We start from the raw sequence: 20,015 nt of genomic DNA, 5'->3' as shown, positions 1-20,015 counted from the left end.
TACACAACTTCACACGTTGCGATAATGCTATATTTCTTGCTTATCTCTGGCCTTAAATGTCATACTTTATCAACCTCTCCCCAAAAAAAAAAAAAATTGTGCATGTTCATTAGCCATGTGACCCAGAAGCGTCACCGCAGGGGTTGGCCAAAATATGGCCGAATGGCAGCAGGTGACGGTTTGATTGCGGCATGGCGAGCAGATTAAGGAGCGATGGCTCGTAATCTCGGCCATGGTGAGTACTAATCCCAGTTTAGCCCCGAAAGGAGTGACATGTTTGCCCGGCACACACGCCTCTCACCTTGCCCCGAGGTTTCGCCCACTTGGCAAAAGTTCCACTTATAACACGCTGGACTCTTTTGTCATACGCTGTTTGGAGCAGGACTCTGGTCAAGGTTGTTTTATGCTGGATTACAAGGCAAGGCGACACTCCAAGCGGATTTCTATCCACTGGCGTTGTTGTAGATGTGATGAAAAGTTCAGTAGTGTTTACAATTGCTATTTTTCCACACCCGCCAGTGACTTTGTCAGCAGCCATGCGTGTGCTTGTTGGGACTTCAGGGAGTGACAAAATATTGCTCTCTGCTGGCTGATTTAGGAAGTACTAGTAGAAAGCTTTTTCCTTCTCTGATGTAATGCGCCACCCAGCTGTTGACTCATCCTCCCGCCTTCTCCGACACTTTACTCGTTTTTATTGCTCTTCCATTTGTTGGAATTTAGAAGATGGCAAAGTTAATGTGCTTGGATTTTGTTTGGGCTGAGCCACCAAAAGACACGTCCTGGAAATAAGAAACAAAATGGCGGACAGATGGTTCTCTTTGAAACTGCTGAAAAAATATTGAAATGCTTAACTCATTCACTCGCAGCCATTTTCACTGAAGCAATCCTTTTGCACCGGCTGGATTTGGACTGATTTTGCAAGGCCCACAGAATATTGTGTTCTATTATTATAAAAACATGGAACCTACCAAAAGAAAGATTAGAGTCTCTTTTTCATCTGTTTCCGTTTTGCAGCAATTAGCATTAGAATATAGCTAAATGTCATCATTATTCACAAATAAAAGGGGGGGGGGTCAAAGAGCTTGTTGCAACATGGCCCTAATTGATCTCTTATACTCTGCTGCCACCTGCTACCACTGCTTCAAGCATACTCTTCAGTTCAGAGTTCATACTCTGAAATCAGGCTCAATATGCTTACCATGAAAAGTTGAATTTCTACTTAATGTGTATGTCAACATGCGGTTGTTGTTTTTTTCCCACAGGAAGCCAAGAAAAAGTACGACAAAGAGACAGAGAAGTATTGTGCCGTCCTAGAGAAGCACCTGAGTCTTTCGGCAAAGAAGAAAGAGTCGCATCTGCACGAGGTAACTTTCCTTTTTTCATGAAAAACGTTATTTCCCGTCTCATGCGTCCGACTTTTTGTTGCGGATGGGCGCAGGCGGACAATCAGGTGGATCACGTGCGGCAGCATTTCTACGAGGTTTCTTTGGAGTATGTCTTCAAAGTGCAGGAGGTCCAAGAGAGGAAGATGTTTGACTTTGTGGAGCCTGTAAGAATTTCTTCTCACGCCCGCGATGGGCACATGACATCGCGCCTCATCACTTGCTTTTGCTCCCTCAGCTGTTGGCCTTCCTGCAAGGCCTCTTCACGTACTATCACCACGGATACGAGCTTGCAAAGGACTTCAGCCACTTCAAGACCGACCTTACCATCAGCATACAAAATGTAAGATCAACACAAACAAAGGACTTTTTCATTATTTGTACGCCTTACTTGATCGAAAGTAGAATTTTAATTTAAAGGATTTTATTTGGCCTTTTTTTTTAACGTTTTCTTTTGTATGCCGTACGTGCATTAGGGATGTTTGGTAACACTTTTTTTTCAGACCAACAGCAATCCAAGTAGTCAGCTTTTGAGTAGTCACCAATACTGGCACCACTAGTGCCCCCCCCCCCCCCAAACAAGAAACCTAAACAAAACAAAAAAGGCATAATTTTAAAGAAAGACCTATTTATCCCAATATAGCATTTTCCCTTCAAATTGCATGAAAATTGCAATTTTCTATTCTATTAATTATGAATTTAGAGTCACAAGTACCGATATCTTGACACAAGGCCAGATGCCGATACCTGGCATCGGTACTCACCTGCCCCTGATGATAGATTAAATAAATTTTTTGCCTTTTTTTTATATCATTCTTTTTTTTTTCACTTTTCACTTTCTTTTCATCTTAATGTTTTTAATTCCTTTTTTAATTTTTATATTTCTTTTATTTTTGCTATCTTTGAGACATTTTTTTCTTTCTCCCTTGTTTCTTTTCCATTTTGCTCCACGTTTCATGTATGATATCGTATTGTCTTGGATGTAATTTCCCTCCCCTCTTTTTTCCTGATGATCTCTCCACTTTCACTTTTCGCTCTTTGATATTTGACTGATGAAAGAGTTTCTGATGCGCCGTTGAAGCATTGACCGTGCGGGATTGATTTTTCTTCCTTTTCACACATGTTCTTTCTATTTTTTTCATCTATATTTGTTCATCTACCCCCTTCTTTTCCATTTTCTCTTTCTTATTTTGAGTATGCCAATTCCCATCTTCCCCGTCCCTTCCTCCACTTTTCACTGTTTGACTTTTTTTCAGTTGAAAAAAATGCTCCAGTGAAGCATCAATCTTGCCGGAGTGAGCTTAAGCATTGTGCTTGAAGTCAATCGGACTTTTTTTCTTGTGCACAGACGCGCAATCGTTTTGAGAGCACGAGGTCCGAGGTGGAGAGCCTGATGGGGAAGATGAAGGAGAATCCACATGAGCACAAGAGCGTCAGCCAGCATACAATGGAGGGCTACCTGTATGTGCAGGAGAAGCGTACGTACCAGCACACGCACACACAGACACACACCGGCGAGAAAACATCCACATTTGCTTGCTGCCTGATCTGTTTGAGGCGTGACAGCAGTTCTGATCACGATTGGTCATCATTGGAACATGCTCAACAAAAAGCTTGGATGCTGTGTCGTTTTGAAGAAGAAAAAAACATCCTCATCCATTCTTTTTTCTATCATTTGGCTCTTGCGTGATGCTGGAACCTTCCCCAATTTGCTAACAATCGTTCGTTGTCTCTGCCAAAGTACAAATAAGTGAATGGATGGACAGATGTGTTTTTTTTTCTGACTTTAGAGATATCTCTGGCATAGCGCAAATGATAAATGTTAAATGAATGACTTGATGGATAACAATGATGTACTTTTTATTGTCTTTTTTTATTTAGGCTCCTTTGTTTCTACCTGGGTGAAGTACTACTGCACGTACCACAGGGAGCCAAAGCGGGTCACCATGGTCCTGTTTGACCCCAAATCGGGGGGCAAAACTGTGAGTAACAGAGCCAAGTTTATCTGCTGTTTGTTTGTGTTTGATCCATCGTGGCACAGTGCCAATGCAGCCATGTCAAGTTCGGACTCATCCAGGCTGCCGTTTTGGTAGCGCGCAGTCATACCTGTTGAGACGCATTTGAGAACCAAAGAAAAGTGTTACAGAAATGTGCGTAAGCAGCATAACTCGCTGCTAGTTTTCGCTGCTACCCGCAGTCTCGTATTGCCTGATTTCACAATTTCCTTGCTACAAAGCATTTGGTGTTCAATTCTGTGCATCCAAATTATTACGTAAAATGACTTGCAAACATTGTATTTTCTTAAATATTTTTCTAAAATTGATTTGAAACAGGAAGACAAAAATAAAAAAAAGACTAACATGAAAAGGTTCAAACATCTTGCTTATATTTACATAGAATTCAAATTGTGCGTGTATTTCAACGACGGCTGTAAATAGAGTGAGAAAAACATGCCGCAACGCAGGAAACGGAATTTGCACGCACGGACACGACACGCCGTCCTCGCTTTTGGACCATATAAACACATTGACCATTGTTAGCGTTCATTTGAGCTTTTTGGAATCAGTTAAATTGAGTTTGATGTGCATCAAAAATACCAGCTGAAAGAGAAATCAAATCAAAGTGTAGAAGTTTGCAACGCATCAGCTCTATTCTTTCCACATCATGATAAGGTTTATTTTTTGCAGATTTAGCGGGTCGATTATTTGTGACATTCTAAAGTGGCAAATTCGCGAGAGAAAAAAGTCACAAATTTAGAAGAAAAAAAGTCACATATTTGTGACATTAAAAGTGGCAAATTTGCAAGAAAAAAACCCTAAAAAATTTACAAGAAATAAACTCGCATCAAGTCAGAAACTTGCGGGAAGTAGCCTACTCGGATGTTTGTTCCAAGAAGTCACAAGTGTGCAAAATAATTAAATGATATTTTTCGGTTGGCTTTTCAAATAAGGAGATTGGGGTTATTGCTTTAGCAGAGATTAACCATCATATTAAATATTCACACTTTAAAGACGGCATAGGGCCGTTGTTTCATCATCTTACAAATTTCCCGGGTCACTTTATAATGTCACAAATGTTCTATTTTTTTCTCATAAATGTGTGAGTTTTTCTCAGAATATTACCTCCCTCTTTTAAAATGTTTATAAATGTATATGTGGCCCTAATACGCCATCGTAATATACAGTTGAAGGAAACAAAGCAAACCGGCACCACCTTTTGTATTTTGTGTGTGTCAGGGCGAAGAGGAGAGCTTCATTCTCAAGTCCTGCACCAGGAGGAAAACAGACTCCATTGAAAAACGATTTTGTTTTGACGTGGAGGCTGTGGACAGGTGAGCCCTTTGACAGCCTAATTGCAGCAAACAAACTGAACACAAGGGGGCGCCCCAATTCTAATTTATAAATATTCTTCACTCTGTTGAGCTGTTTTTTTCCCCCTTCTTGTATTCTTTGCGTTCAGGCCGGGAATGATGACGATGCAGGCTCTGTCAGAGGAAGACCGCAGATTGTGGATGGAGGCCATGGATGGGAGGGAGCCGGTACGTTGTCACGGTTACCATTAGGCGCTCTTACGCCACAGCAACATGCAGCGGACACGATGCAGACCAAACAGATGAGGCCTTTATTTTGGACAAATAAACAATTGATCATTTGAAAGAAATATCCCAATATAGCATTTTTTCGCCCATCACTAGTTGATGAAGCAAGTGGATCACGTTTTCAAACTTTTCGGAGTGCTTCGCCTCAGTAGGTGCTGCTGTTTTGGTTGGCAACAGAGTTCAAATGGGCTGATTGTCTGGAAACAATAGCGTTTATGAAATTATAAAGTAACAGTTTGTTTGGTTTTATTGATAGAAATTGAAGGTGCATGTATTTTGTGGAAATGTTGTTTTTTTTAAGAAATTCAAATATACTATACTACTACTCGTGCATTTGAATTCTATTCCACGTTTGAGAGGGATCTTCAGCTTTCCGTTTCCACGACAACTGAAATGAGGAAGCCTGCTAGCTCAACATGTGACATTTATTTCTCATGTCCTGTGAGCACCAGATGAATCTCAGCGAGTGCATTAGGGACCTTTAATGTACAAGATGAGTTGCATTTGTGGAGTACAATTTAAAGCCTCAAAGTCGGGGGAAAAAAAGAAGTAATGGACTGCACATGTACATCCTGCATCCAATAGATGACTTATTTTTATTTTGTTTTTTCATATATGTTCTATTTTTAGGTGTACAATCTGAACAAGGACAACCAGACGGAAGGCAGTAAGTTGCTATAGTGACTTTTCCTCAGGACAGAAAATGAATTATGATGACATTGTCATTAAGTAAAAAAAAAAAATTTTGATTTAATGAAACTCTGTAATTGCTATTATATTTTATTGCTTGTTTTCCACTAATTCCATTGCTCTCTCTCTCTCTCTCTCTCTCTCTCTCTCTCTCTCTCTCTCTCTCTCTCTCTCTCTCTCTCTCTCTCTCTCTCTCTCTCTCTCTCTCTGCGTCTTCCTCAGTGGCCCAGCTTGATGTGATTGGGTTCAATGTGATGAAAAAATTCATTTATGCGGTGGAGACTCGAGGTAGGTGCTGTGAAGGCTACAAGAGACACACACAATGCGCGCACACGCACACCATTGAGTAGTCACCAATACCAAGTACCGATACCCGCTCATTCCTACTTTAAAATATAATTTTTGGGCTTTTTGCCAAGGACTCTTGATTGCATCTTGAATGTTCCCTCTGATTCATCTGGACTGTTCTTCAAATGTCACAATGGAACATTTGCACAACCACAAACTGAAACTCAGACTGGCCAATCACAACGCGGCGCAAAATTTTGGACGGACATTCATTCATTGATTTATCTGTTGTTATAAAATGCTTCTATGATTCTCGCTATGCCAGTAAAGCAGGCTGCATTTGCACGAGTGATGTGGGATGACAGACATTTTCGGACCTCTTTTCAGGTATTGATGAGCAAGGCTTGTACAGAATTGTCGGCGTCAGCTCTCGGGTGCAAAAACTATTGAGCCTCGCCATGGGTAAGAGCAAAAATACACAATAAAACAAAAAAAAACACAATCACACATGCAAACGCACACTTTTTTTCCATTTGTCTTTGTTGGGGACCTTTTTCGCCAACAGTAAATTCAACACAGCTCAATACTGAAAATCGAACTTTGGCAGTTTGTACAAAAGAATCAAGGAGTCACTCACATCCATCCATTTTCAAATCATCATTTGCTCGAGGGACTTCACAAAGACAAGAACAGCCACACACCTGCTTGCTCAGAAACGTCCAACAATCATATTGTATTTCCTGAGATTTGGCATTATTAAAATGTTGCAACCATTCGCGTCCATCAGATCCAAAGACGTGCGCTGATGTGGAAATGGAAAATCCCGAGTGGGAAATTAAGACCATCACCAGCGCTATCAAGCACTATCTCAGGTAAGGTGTGTGTGTGGGGGGGGGGGGGGGGGGGGGGGATGTTACGAAATCATTAATTATAAAACAATACAAAATTGCAACGTTTCATTTTTTTTCTCCTTTGGTGATCTAGGGTTGTAATTAGGATTGATATGTTTTGTATTGCTCATTTAGCATTTTAAATACTACCTAAAGCCACTTAATTGTATTTTTATATTTTATTGTGGGAAAGTCTGAAAAGTGGACAGAAGAATAATCATTACAAAGAATAATTTACGATGGGCGCCTATATGGACCAACACTATATTTCCCTTCCTGTATATAGTATATGCAGTTGGGAAGGCTACATGAATAAATAATATCGAATATTAAGAGCTGTGCTGAGTCTGTTGCGAGCAGTGTTTGCTGTAAATTGTGAATGTTTGCCTGCTTGTGCCGTGTGATGAAACGATGGCGTGTTGTCATCATAAGCGTGTCATGAATCCATGCAGACACACACTGACACATTGGCGGCGTATATTTGACAAGCTTCATCTCTTGACCTGACGATTTCCATTCGTCTCTTCTCTCGTCTTTTAGGGCGCTCCCTGCACCTCTCATGACCTATCAGTATCAGAGGAGCTTCATCAAGGCCGCCAGTGAGTATTCTTCCTTCACTCCCGACGGGCGCTTTATTTACATTGCTGACCCTCAGATCATGTGGTTGTGTCAAGTTGTTTGGTCCGGAGGAAAAAAAAAAAAGCTTCTCATGGCTAGTGCAAATTAAAAGAAAGGAAAACAAAAAGCTTCGATTCTTGATGTAAATTTTTTGTTAAATTGAAGCCAGTCTATCGCATCCGTCTCCCGTATGTTTGTAGTCCACTTCTTAAGATAATGAAATAAGACGACATCATACGATCAATCAAGTTATTAACACTCCAATATCACAAAAGCAGATGTATGTGGTTGAGTTCAAGAATAATCCTTCACCATGAAAATAATCCAACTTTTGATAGCACCCATAAATAATAAATAATGCTTAATAATATATATTGTTAAAAAATAAGGCGGCATGTTTGACAATACTAGCATAAACAGTCGATAATAAAATACATTGTATGTATTTAATATCCCCTGTGGGACTGAAATTTATATAAGAAAAAAAAAATAGTACTGTAAAATTATGAAAAATGTAAATACAAACCATTAAAAAGGGTGAATTTTAATGTTAAAATATGAAATGTTAAAGTAGCTAATAAATCAACTTTTAAAAATTTTTAAATATTAAATAGAATAACATTTCCCCTCTTTGATCTTTAATCTTCATACAGTAAATTATGCAGTTGTATATAGCAATGTTAATGTCACTTTTATTGACATGCTTCATGTCAAATGGCTATCTGACTGATTTACCCACCTATTAAAAATAAAATAATTATACAAAAATAAAACATTTAAATAAATCAAATTTTTTTTTTTAAATACAAATAATACTGTAAAAAAATACATTTGACCTCTTTTTATCTCCCTCTCTGCCTCTATATCTATTCTGAAGGAATTTTCAAAGTGTGTAGGAGAATGTTAACAACTGTGCGTGATGCATTTAATTTGGACGACACCCAGAGTGCAGTCATGAGTATTGTTCACTGTCCTCGTGCCGGGTGGGCTGATGGTTGTACACTTGTGCTTCATTCTTTGAATAATGCACTGCTACATTGTGCATCTCAAGACTTGATTTCCTTCTGCTTACATGTGCTCAACAAGTTCAGGCGCTTTCCAAAATATGTCACTGACCTGTTTGTGTGCGGTGAAGCCTGTCCAACACAAAGGAAGTCCAGGAAATGACGGCGCGTCTTGGCTGGGCCACGAGCAAGAAAAGATTGCCGACATGCTTTCATAGTCAAACGATGCCTAGCGTCTTACTTTTAGGATTTTGTAGCAATCCTAAAAAAAAAAATGAAAATGGAGCATTTCTAAGTATAGAGGTCACATTCTTTTCTGCATCTGCTTTCGTTTATGTCTGCCTTGACTTTGTGTGAATTCATATGCGTAAATCCGCAGCTTTACGACACGCTTTTCACGGCAACCTTTTTTTCTTTTTAACAAGGCGAGGCAGGCCCTGCTGCCAGGTGATTTAAGGACAGACAGCGACCTGACGTGAACTCTGCGCCAGCCACGCTCCTCCTCCATTTTGCATTTCCTCCCATTCAGCACGCATCTGGCCTCTTACTCCTCATCCGATTTCAAATCTGCTTCACTCGACTCTCTTTAAACGGGCGTTATAGGCAGAGCAGAGGGCGTATAATGTCGTCAAAAGGGGCGAGAAAGGGCGGCCAACTTGGATACCCGACACACAAAAACGTTGAGAGCGATTCGAGCAGTAGCTGGAAGTGTGACGGGAAGCTTGTTGCCGAAGATATGATAATAATCAATGAAGAATGATGTGCTGAAGCGAATCATGTCTGGAGGTGATTGAGGCAAAATGGAAGGCCAGAATGCCGAAGCAACACTTGGTTTGCTCTCACCTCGTCCATGCTAATGCTAGCAAGTAGTCCATGCTAATTTATGCATAGCCATGTGGAGACAACAGGTTTATCCCCTCCCATGGAAAATGGTTGCAAACAACGTGCATTTTTCCACGTAGCCATCAAGGACATTTTAGTCAAATGTTCTTCTCAAGTGTCTGTGGGAATCGTTGATCAAAACATCCCAGCGCTTCCTGCTTCATCATTCATCCATTGTAAACGCTTTCTGGACTATTGTTGGATTTTGCCGCCAATCAATGAGTGTCAATAAATCAAAAGAAAGACAAACGGAGGCGGCTACACTTTGATTTCGTGGCTTATTCATGTTGGAAACTTGCCAAACATGAAATCTAATTTCAATGTTGTATTATTTGGAATGCACCGTCAATTAAAAAGTGGATTACCTGATGACTCAGTGAGAACTATCATCATGGCAGTTAACGCTTAAGCCTCGTTTCCACCGACGGTATCTACTCCACTCTGCTTTGCTCTACACCAAAAAGCAGTGCGTCTCCACTGCCACCCGGGAGCCCCTCCTCACCTTGCCAGTGATGTCATGCTAAAGCGACCGCAGCTAGCGTGCACTGTACACACGGGCAAAAACAATGGCGAGCGCGAACAACGGTTTGTGCCTGTTTATTTTAGCCTGAAGACATTGAATAAATATTGCAGCAAACAGAAGACTGCATTCAATAATGTTAAAAAGGTTTGCATTTCCAAAGCATTAATCTGTTTGGAAGCCATTGTTGTCCTCTCTTCATCGTTAATGGCAGCTGTTTTCCCGAGGGGGGGGGGGGGGGTTGCGCAGCTGCACATTGATGACGACATGTCTCGAACCAATCGTTGGCCTCCAAAATAATTACGTCACGTTTTGGAACTGGGCTACTTTTTTTTTTAGAACCGCAAAGGAGCTGGTACCAGAAAAAGTGAGTAGAGTAGATACCAGCGGTGGAAACGAGGCTTTAGATCTTTAACTCATTCACTGCCATTGACGGCTATAGACAAAGAGTATGAAAACCTAGATTTTTTTAAATTGTACATTTAGAACAGATATCAAATTTGTGATTAATCGTGAGTTAACTATTGAAGTCATGCGATTAATTACAATGGAAAAAATAATCGTCTGACGCCCCTAATTTTTAATAATCTTTTCTTCTTCTTTTTTTTCTTAATTAGGGGCATCAGGCAATTTAAAAAAATTGTTATTAATCACATGACTTCAGTCAGTCAGAGTTAACTCAAGATTAATCACAAATTTGATATGTTCTAAATGTACAATACATTTTTTCTAGGTTTTTCAAACTCTTGTTAACAAATGTGGAAAAAAATGTGAAACTAATAGAAATAGTTCAAATGAATTTTTGACGTCTAAAGCCGTCAATGGCAGTGAATGAGTTAAGTTGTCAACGATAGTGTCTTAATTACAACCATATTTTTTTAGGCACAGCATCAATTGGAGGTCTTATACAGCAATAATGCATCATTTAAGCAATAGCATTAGCACGTACGCTAACACAGCGCGGACTAGCTCACCAGTCGTTTGAAATCTTCGCAGTCATGACAACAACAACAGTCCCGCTTTTTACAAAATGCTTATTGTGGATTGGCTCATAACACACGTCTGTTGTGGGTGCATGACTTTCAAGAAAGTGCTGAGATCCTGTGCGCTTATCGGTGTGTGGTTGGCCTGAGGGCTGACATGATTTTGATTGGGATTGATTGATTGCTGGTCATGAATGTGTGACTCAGCTTTTTACCGTCCCTTCAAAAACCCACCGTCTGCTTTCTGCGTCTCCGCCTGTTGTCCTTGGGAAATGTTCAAAAAGTTCCAAGCCAACCGACAAGGGCGGATGGCTCCACCTCTCTCTGCTTTTATGACTTCCTTATAATGCCTTTGGCACTTTGCTGCTGTTGAGCTAAGTAAGCCCTGGAAAACTGGTTAGAAAAGAAATAGGTCATGTGAGAAAGAAAAAAAAGGCTTATGCCGCCGTCAACAGCGAAATGTACAATAGAAATTCATTTCTTTGTCTTGGATTCTTTTTGTGGGCTTTGTTGATGACAAATTTACAGAAAACTGGTTAGTTGAGTCCCAAAACTCTTTTTTTTTTAAACTAGCTTGAAATGAGGTCGAAGTTGGCATCTTTATCTCCAGCTATGATAAAAAATAAAAAATAAAGGATTTTCTGAAAATACTTTTTCAGGTTCTTCACCATTTCAAATAATTAAATACCTGAACCAATGTGAGGGTTTATTCAGCCTTCACAAATAATCGACACGTCATGCGGCAAGTGAAGATCCAAACTTTGGTGTCTTCTCTCTATCCCCCTGACCCTTGACCTCTCCTGCTTTCCAGAGTTGGACAATCCCGAGGCCAGGGTGACGGAAATCCACGCTCTGGTGCACCGACTGCCTGAGAAGAACCGGCAGATGTTGGATATGATCATGAAACATCTCTCCAAGTAGGTGGAAGATTTAAAACGCTCGTTTGCTGTTTTCAACACGGCAGACCCGGTGGTGTAAACGAGTCGAAGTGACGTCGCCGCGATATGAGCGTCGCATTCCTTTTCAAATGAGCTTTTCCCAACATGAAGTCCAAATGTAAATGTGATGTGTTTTGGTCCAAAATGTGTTTTGACCGGCAGCAGATGCCGACGAGTTCGCCAGATGATCTCCTGTAAACATCGGATTCTCTTGCACGTGTTTCAATACTTTTGCTGACATGAAAACGGTCTCAGATGCAGATGCAGATGCTACTAAAAGCTCTCATCATCCTTTTTTATTACGAGTTTTTAAGCGGCGGCTGACAAAGATGTGAATTGAATGTCAGTCAGTCAGCTTTGGAGATTAAACAAGCAAAACGTGCTCCGGTACACAGCGCAGCCGTGAAACATTTGATGATGTTGACTTCTGACGGTGGTAAGCGGACTTGTGGTGACACTCGAGACTGCCATCTAATCCGTCAAGAGACATCAAGTACTGTGCGGCAAATGGAACAATTTTGCAAATGTTTTGAGTATTTTTCTTGCCAAAGTGTGAACCAGCACAAATTTGGTGGCCTTCAATTCTTTTGAAAAGCTCCTGCAATGGGACTCTCTCCAGATGGCAAATCTTAAACTTCGGCTCTCAAGTTTCTCTTTTTCTGTCTTAGTGCCAATAATTATTGCGAAAAAGATGTGTGTTTTTTTTTTACCAAAAAGACATTCAGTGGAGATCATGAAAAATTGTGGATCTATAATTTTTTTTCCTCACCACATTTCTTTAATTGCTCAGAGAATGATGCATATCGTTATGACCCATATTTACTCCTTTGCTCCTAAAAACGTATACACATTTTCTATATTAAATATTGCCATGGTCCCAAAAATGTATTTATACGTTTTTCATGGTTTTTTTTATATACTAGCGCATACAGAAAGACTTGATGCAGCATCTGACCTGAAGAGGTCACTTAAAGCAGTGGTAGTTATTACAAAAAACGTCCAGCAGGTGGCAACAGAGTATAAGAGATCATCCTGGACCATGTTGCAAGCTTTCCTCTGTGTTTTCGACAGGTTTGTGAATAATGATGAAACTTAGCTATATTCTAATGCTAATTGCTAGCAAACGGAAAGAGATACAAATATACTTTTGTTTCCTGATGAAAGAAGAGACTATCATCTTTCTTTTGGTAGATTCCTTTTTTTTTTTTTTTATAGCAATAGAACACAATATTCTGTGGGCCGCGCAAAATCATTCAAAATCCAGTAAAACAGCCGGGAGCGAAGGGGGTTGCTTCAGTGAAAATGGCAGCGAGTGAATTAGTTAAGGCAGGGGTGGCCAAGTTCGGTCCTCGAGAGCCACCATCCAGCCTGGTTTCCATATCTTCCTCCTTCAGCACAGCTGAATCTAATGATCAGCTCATCAGCAAGCTTTGCAGAAGGCTGATAACGATCCTGATCATGAATCAGGTGTGTTCGTGGAGAGAAACATGGAAAAACAAGCTGGTGAGTGGCTCTCAAGGACCGAACTTGGCCACCCCTGAGTTAAGGTTTCAGTCTGAAAAGGCAAAAAGTTCAAAGTCAAGAGATTTGGTGCTGTAGAAGCATTATTATTATTATTGTTTTTGTTTTTTTTACTATTATGCTTGATTGTTTTTGCTAAAGTAATAATTCAGTTATGTTAAAGATATGTTTGTTGAGGCTATATATAGCAATAGTTGTATATTTTGATCTTGATAAAGCCCATAATGGGTTTCTACCTCACCTTCACGTATTTATTTATTTTTGCTGCCATATTTATATATTTTTTTTAAGATTGTGTAAATAAACAAACAAACCAATTTTTCATATTCTGCAAATTGGTTGCTGGAATTTGTAAAGATCAACCATTAATAAATGTCCTCCTTGACTTCTACGACAGTGTGGCCAATCACCACCAGCACAACCTGATGACCGTGGCCAACCTGGGCGTGGTTTTCGGACCCACTCTTCTCTGGCCGCAGGAAGAGACGGTGGCGGCCATCATGGACATCAAATTCCAGAACATTGTGGTGGAGATCCTCATTGCGCACCACGAGCGAGTATGGATCACTCAATTTGTTCCTTCTTCCGGAAAATCATAAACGCATTTCATATATTAGTGAAAATCCTCCCGGAAGTGCGTCATTTCTGCCAAATGTGCTGAAGTCGACCTAATGCAAGCGGCGGCGCTCATCTTCAGCCAGGCTGCTTACAGGCGTCGCCATGGCAACAGTACAAATAACAAGCAGAACATTAGTTTTGTCGACTGGACGCACACGAACATCATCACAGCACATGTGATGAACGGGAACAAAAGTACAAGAGTACGTGATTTTGGGACAAATCCTAACTATTTGTCACACCTGATGGTTCTATGTTGATTGACGCAGATGTTCAAAGACGCTCCAAGCGCGGCCGGGGGCTTCACCGACTCTCAGCTCAAGCGCTCCAGGAGGAAAAGCGAGGAGAGCAAAGCTCCGTCCTGCATTGAACGACCTCTCACGCTCTTCCAGACGCCAACGCATTCCCTTAAAGGTCACACGCGCGCGCCAATTTACAAACCTGCTTACGTGCTCATGCTAATCAAAAACAAAACAAAAAAATTGCAAAACAGATGCCGGTGACGAATGCTCGCCTTTTGATGCTCGCTTTTGATGCCGTCGCAGGTGAGAAGAGGAACAGTGTCGTCGGCGCCGCAGTGGGCGAGCAACAGCAGGCCGTTCCGTCCTCCGCCAACTGCAACAGTAGCAGCAGCAGCAGCAGCAGTAGCGGCGGAAGCGGAAGCCAAGGCCTCACGCCCAGGCACAGCCTGATCAGCAACGACGGCGAGCACGACGCCAGGCACGGCCGGCCCACCTCACTGTGAGTCGGCTCCTGTTTGGAAGATCTCCCTCAGATGAATTCTACTTTTGGTTGCCATTTTAGCAGGCCCGCATCAAATTAAGTGACGGGCCGGATTTGGCCCCTCGTTTCACAAATTGCACCTTATTGACAGCTGCAGATTTTGTGCTTCCTACATAGCATATTAACTTAAATCACTCGCAGCCATTTTCACGGAAGCAATCCCCTTCGCTCCCGGGTGTTTTTACTGGATTTTGACAGATTTTGCAAAGCCCACATAATATTGTGTTCTATTGCTATAAAAACATGGAACCTACCATAAGAAAGATTATCAGGAAAAAAGTATATTTCTGTCGGTTTTCGTTTTGCAGCAATTAGCATTAGAATATAGCAAAGTTTCATCAATAATCATAAATCTGTTTAGAACTGTGAGTAAATCGGCTTGTTTGCAACATGGAGCTGGTTGATCTCATACTCTGTTGCCACCTGATGGCCGTTTTTGTAATAACTACCATTGCTTCATCCGTTCTGTGCAGTTGAGAGGCTGTGTGCTCTAGCATAAAAAAAAACTATAAATACGTCTTTTGGGACACTTAAAACATTTAAAATAGAACATATTTATACGTTTTTGGGAGCAAATAAGTTAAGACCAAACAATTGAGGTAAATCGTTTTTAAAAGCAATTCCAAGACCATCACAACAGTATTAGCTGTCTTCTTTTTTTTTGGGGGGGGGGGGCATTTGTGAAGAATGACAACAATAGAGAATAGACCGACTGTAACGCTAAATTAAAAAAAAACGACTTTTTTCATGGGTTAAAATTTGAATCAAAACCCTCACACGTCAACAAACTGCTCCCATCTTTATTATCATGACTTGTTTTCCCACACAAGTAAAAAAACAACTATTTTATCAATTGTCATTTTGTCTCTTTAGGTTGAACCCCAAATCCCGCAGCAGCATACCAGTCTGGTAAGGATGCTTGAATTATTCCCACTCAATCATCAAAAGGTGTGCTTGCATATTTGAAATACTGCTCTCCTAGACATAACATACATGCATTTTTCCCCCAATCAAGACTTCATTTTTTGGAGCAACTTTCTAATTTTGAGGAGCATTTTTTAGAGAAGATTAAATCTCAGGGACCTGAAGCAAAGCGTTTTATTCAACAATACAGAAATATGAAAAATCAATAGATTTTCTTTTTTTAAATTTAATCCAACATAGTATAATATCATGTCAATCATTTTAAGTATATAAGCCCCTCCTCCTCCTCCTTACATATCGCTCTTACCTCCAAAATAATCACTTTTCAGGAGCCCCCAAAAATGATCTTTTTTATTAATATTGCATCATAAAAGAGAGCAAGCCATTTTCAAAACTTCCGTTTGGTCACAATCATTTGTGAAAATGACACCAAAAGTATAGATTTTTTTAAAAATATGAAATTTTCCAGCGATATAGGTCTGATGGTACGTTGTTATTATTATTATGATTACGAGTCCATGGTGAGTGAAGCATCTCCCGTTTTCCCGCAGTGCGCCGTCCTCCAGTCCAAACTCCCCACGGTCTCCATCCTGGCCCATGTTCTCGGCTCCGTCCAGCCCGCAGCCCGTTTCTTCGGCCTCCAGCGACTCCTCCCCAATCAGGTCAGTCGTCATCAGATACATTTCAAAATGTCAACAAAACATCAGTGTGTTTGATACTTTGATCTACAAAAATGGGACTGACGTAAAACTTCTTCAAATCGACCGTTATTTTTCAGACTTTAATGTGCATTTTTCTTCTTAGTTTGTCTGCTCTCACATGCATTAAAATTCGAGTTCTGGTTGGAGGAGGTTTTTCGTTGAAGATGAACGTTTTTGTCATGCTGAAGAAGGTGACGGTGATGCAAGCGCCAAAAGAATGTAGACAAAGCTAACAAAAAAGCAAGAGAAGAAAAGTTAAATGACAACTTAAAGTAAATACCACAGCTCTCTATAGTTTTCTACAGTAAATATTAATTTTTCCAAAAAGTAAAAATACTAGGTGTGTCAAAATGAGTGCGTTCATTTTGAGTTATTTAAAGTTCCTTTAACACCACAAAAATTTTTAACCACGCGATTGATGACCGCCCCTTAACATGTAAAGCCGGTACTGCGGGAATTCCAGTCGCAACGCAGCAGACACAATTTAGCAGTAATACATTTAATAATAATGCATATATTTGTGGAGACTGGGGTCAAGTTGTATTTTACAATTTTAAAAATGTGCAGAAGTTACTTCATGTTAAAGATTAGATAGCTCTCAATGTGAAAAGAAGAATGCAGTGCTGTCACCATTGTGCCATCTAGTGGCAGAAAATTTACCTCAACACATCAATATCACACTCTTTTTTTTTACAGTGTGGTACATCCTTTTCATTTTAACTCAAATGTTATGAATTATTATGAACCGTATCAATGAATAAAAGATGCAGCTATATTTCTATTAGTTTAAAATTTTTCCCGCTTTTATGTTAACATAAGTATGAAAAATAGTGTATTGTACATTTCGAACAGATATAAAATTTGTGATCAATCGTGAGTTAACTATTGAAGTCATGTGATTAATTACGACAAAAAAGTTTTAATTGCCTGACACCCCTAAAAAAATACTTGAAATCTTAAACTTTCACGTCTTTGTTTTTAATTCACTGCCATTGACGGCTATAGCTATTTGTTAACAAGAGCATGAAAACCTAGAATTGTTTTACTGTGCATTTAGAACAGATATGAAATTTGTGATTAATAGTAGTAAAGTAATGCGATTAATTACAATTAAAAAAAAATAATCACCCAACGTCCCAAATTTTTAATAATCTTTTCTTTTTCTTTTTTTTTTTTAAATCGTGTCAGGCTATTTAAATTTTTCATGGTAATTGAATTGAATTGCATGAGTTAACTCACGATTAATCACAAATGTTATATCTGTTGTAAATGTACAATTTTTTTTTCCTAGGTTTTCATACTCGTGTTAGAAAAAAAAGTGAAACTAATAGAAATATTTCAAATGAATTTTTGACGTCTATAGCCGTCAATGGCAGTGAATGAGTTCATGTCGAACCAAAGTTTCAGAAGGTTCTCTTAGAAAGTTAACTGAACATTTGAAATCAATAGTTCCCTGAGATGAAAATGGTTTTAGCTTCACACAGACTGTCAGATTTCTACAAAAGGCTCATACCGATATTCGTCAAAACGGTCAGCTAAGTTATTTTCACGCGGTTTCAAATTGAAGCAGAAGAAGAAGGATTTTGTCTGCCGCTTGTGTCAAATGTCTCTTTGTGCGTTCGCAGCCTTTGTGGCAAGCGAGCTCGGGCACTTTACGCCTGCAAGGCCGAGCACGACTCGGAGCTCTCCTTCATCGCCGGCACCATCTTCGACAATGGTGAGTCGCGTCTTTTTGCACTTGTCAAAATGGACGCGCCAAAGTCTGTTTTTTGTTTGCTCCGTGTAGTCCATGCCTCCAGAGAGCCGGGCTGGCTGGAAGGAACCTTGGAAGGTCGAGTCGGACTGATTCCTCACAACTACGTGGAATTTCTATAACTGAACTGCAAAGTGGGAGTCGACTTGACACGACGGGAGCTGATCATGCCGGCCGGCGCGCATGCGCAAGCTTTGGCGACATCGCAGAGTTGCGCGGGAAGGAGCCGCCGCTGTTATCGGATTCCTTCGGGCCGCTTGCCAAGACCATGTGCCGATGAGCCTGGAATGTGTGCGTGCGTGTGGAAATGATCCGATATACAGTATGTGAGCTCGTTTTGCCCTTTCCGTCTTTTCAACTGCACTGACTGCTTAAGGAGATGTTCCCGCAGAGGCTGAAGACCAATTGACGTCTCCTTGCTGTCACTTTGGCTTGGAATAGGGAAACGAAACAAACGAGCAAGCGGATCGAGGGCATGCCTGAACCTGGATTGACCCCTACATCTCCTACACGCCGAGGGTAAAAAATGTCAACAATTTCAAACTCATTCGCTGCTATTAACGGCTTTGAACTATTTCTATTAGATTCACATTTTTTCCCCACTTTTGTTAACAAGAGTATGAAAACCTAGAATTTTTTTTTATTGTACATTTAGAACAGATATAAAATGTGGGATTAACTAAATTAACTAGTGAGGTCATGCGATTAATTAGGATTAAAAAATGTAATCGCTTGACGCCCCTAATTTTTACTAATCTTTTTTTTAAGAAAAAAGAAAAGATTATTAATCTTTTTTTTTTTAAATAATTAAAATTACAGAAAAGATAATAACTAAATAAAATTCATAATTAATCACAAATTTTATATCTGTTCTAAATGTACAATAAAAAAAATCTAGCTTTTCATACTCTTGTTAACAAAAAGGGAGGAAATGTTAAACTAATGGAAATACATTTTTGACGTCTATAGCCGTCAATGGCAGTGAATGAGTTAATAATAATAATCACCATTTTCTCTTCTCCAATCTGCAGTTGAGTAAATAAATAGCAATGAATGAGGAAATGCACTAATACTAAACCTAACTTTGCAGTTTCATTTGTCACAGAAAAGCTTCCAAAATGTAAACACGATGGCTAATATTTCTTAAATTGAATACAAATCTATTTTGAATAAATACGCATAAGCTTGGTCTGCAATAAAGTCGACCTTTGCCCTCTGAAGTATTGCGCAAACAGGAAACTCAAAACATAGCGTAAATGTGAAATGAGACTACTTTTATTTATGAGAATTTCTTATCTCAACTGAGGTGTTTATTGGCTTTGTACAAATATGCTTACATACACACTTGATATGATTTTTTTTTTTTATATGAAATTTTTATATTTGTATTCTTCGCATACTAACTTAATTCCTTTATTCCAGCTTTGATGCTCAAATTATTATAATCATTGATGTTTATTTACAGCCTTAAAAAGTGGATTTGCAGAATTTAAGATTCATGTTGCAGGAGTTCTTCTGGATTTTGTGTTTGGGAAGCCAGAAAAATCTATTAAAAATATTTCAAATTTTTGTTGTGTGTGGAAATACATATTCTACCCGTGCTGAAACGTGCAAGATATCCAGTAAATATTTTTAAGAAGTAATTTCTTAACTAGGGATTTATGTATTTCTTTTTAAATAACCCACTACTACCTAGCTGTCTTATTAGTGAGTGGTGTTAAATGTATGACCACAATAGCAAATACTGATTGATGAAAAAAAAAAGCCTTACTAAACATTTTAAAAATGCCTTGCATAATGTAAAAAAATAATTTAAAAAAAGCCTTACTATACATGCTCGTTTTAAAAGAAACAAATGCCTTACTATAAATGGTCGTTAAAAAAACGCTTTACTATACATGGTCTTTCTTTTCTTTTTTTAA

General features: G+C 39.5%; 1 protein-coding gene across 3 annotated transcripts in view; it reads left to right on the top strand.

Moving 5' to 3' along the window:
• Window positions 1–19,662, top strand: part of LOC147160611 (rho GTPase-activating protein 26-like) — a 45,463-nt gene extending 25,801 nt beyond the window's left edge. The window contains exons 6-26 of one of the 3 annotated variants that reach the window (XR_015097376.1): window positions 1,263–1,364; window positions 1,439–1,549; window positions 1,621–1,725; window positions 2,731–2,860; window positions 3,264–3,364; window positions 4,619–4,713; window positions 4,842–4,920; window positions 5,611–5,647; window positions 5,893–5,958; window positions 6,346–6,420; window positions 6,746–6,830; window positions 7,389–7,447; window positions 11,667–11,772; window positions 13,712–13,871; window positions 14,202–14,346; window positions 14,478–14,673; window positions 15,589–15,624; window positions 16,191–16,301; window positions 17,966–18,057; window positions 18,127–18,415; window positions 18,535–19,662. Coding sequence is in view for 2 of the 3 variants with exons in the window: in XM_086098151.1 (XP_085954277.1) it covers window positions 233–235; window positions 1,263–1,364; window positions 1,439–1,549; window positions 1,621–1,725; window positions 2,731–2,860; window positions 3,264–3,364; window positions 4,619–4,713; window positions 4,842–4,920; window positions 5,611–5,647; window positions 5,893–5,958; window positions 6,346–6,420; window positions 6,746–6,830; window positions 7,389–7,447; window positions 11,667–11,772; window positions 13,712–13,871; window positions 14,202–14,346; window positions 14,478–14,673; window positions 15,589–15,624; window positions 16,191–16,301; window positions 17,966–18,057; window positions 18,127–18,215 (1,983 nt within the window). In the remaining variant the exon portion in view is untranslated. Of the gene's footprint in view, window positions 1–169; window positions 236–1,262; window positions 1,365–1,438; window positions 1,550–1,620; window positions 1,726–2,730; window positions 2,861–3,263; window positions 3,365–4,618; window positions 4,714–4,841; window positions 4,921–5,610; window positions 5,648–5,892; window positions 5,959–6,345; window positions 6,421–6,745; window positions 6,831–7,388; window positions 7,448–11,666; window positions 11,773–13,711; window positions 13,872–14,201; window positions 14,347–14,477; window positions 14,674–15,588; window positions 15,625–16,190; window positions 16,302–17,965; window positions 18,058–18,126 lie in introns of those variants that run through there. The other 2 variants (XM_086098151.1, XM_086098150.1) reach the window with 2 other exon arrangements.
• The last annotated feature ends 353 nt before the right edge of the window (window positions 19,663–20,015 follow it).

Source organism: Leptonotus elevatus, chromosome 16 (assembly GCF_054856555.1).
Source record: "Leptonotus elevatus isolate MCC_2025b chromosome 16, RoL_Lele_1.0, whole genome shotgun sequence".
NCBI lineage: Eukaryota > Metazoa > Chordata > Actinopteri > Syngnathiformes > Syngnathidae > Leptonotus > Leptonotus elevatus.
This window is presented reverse-complemented; position numbering and strand designations above follow the sequence as displayed.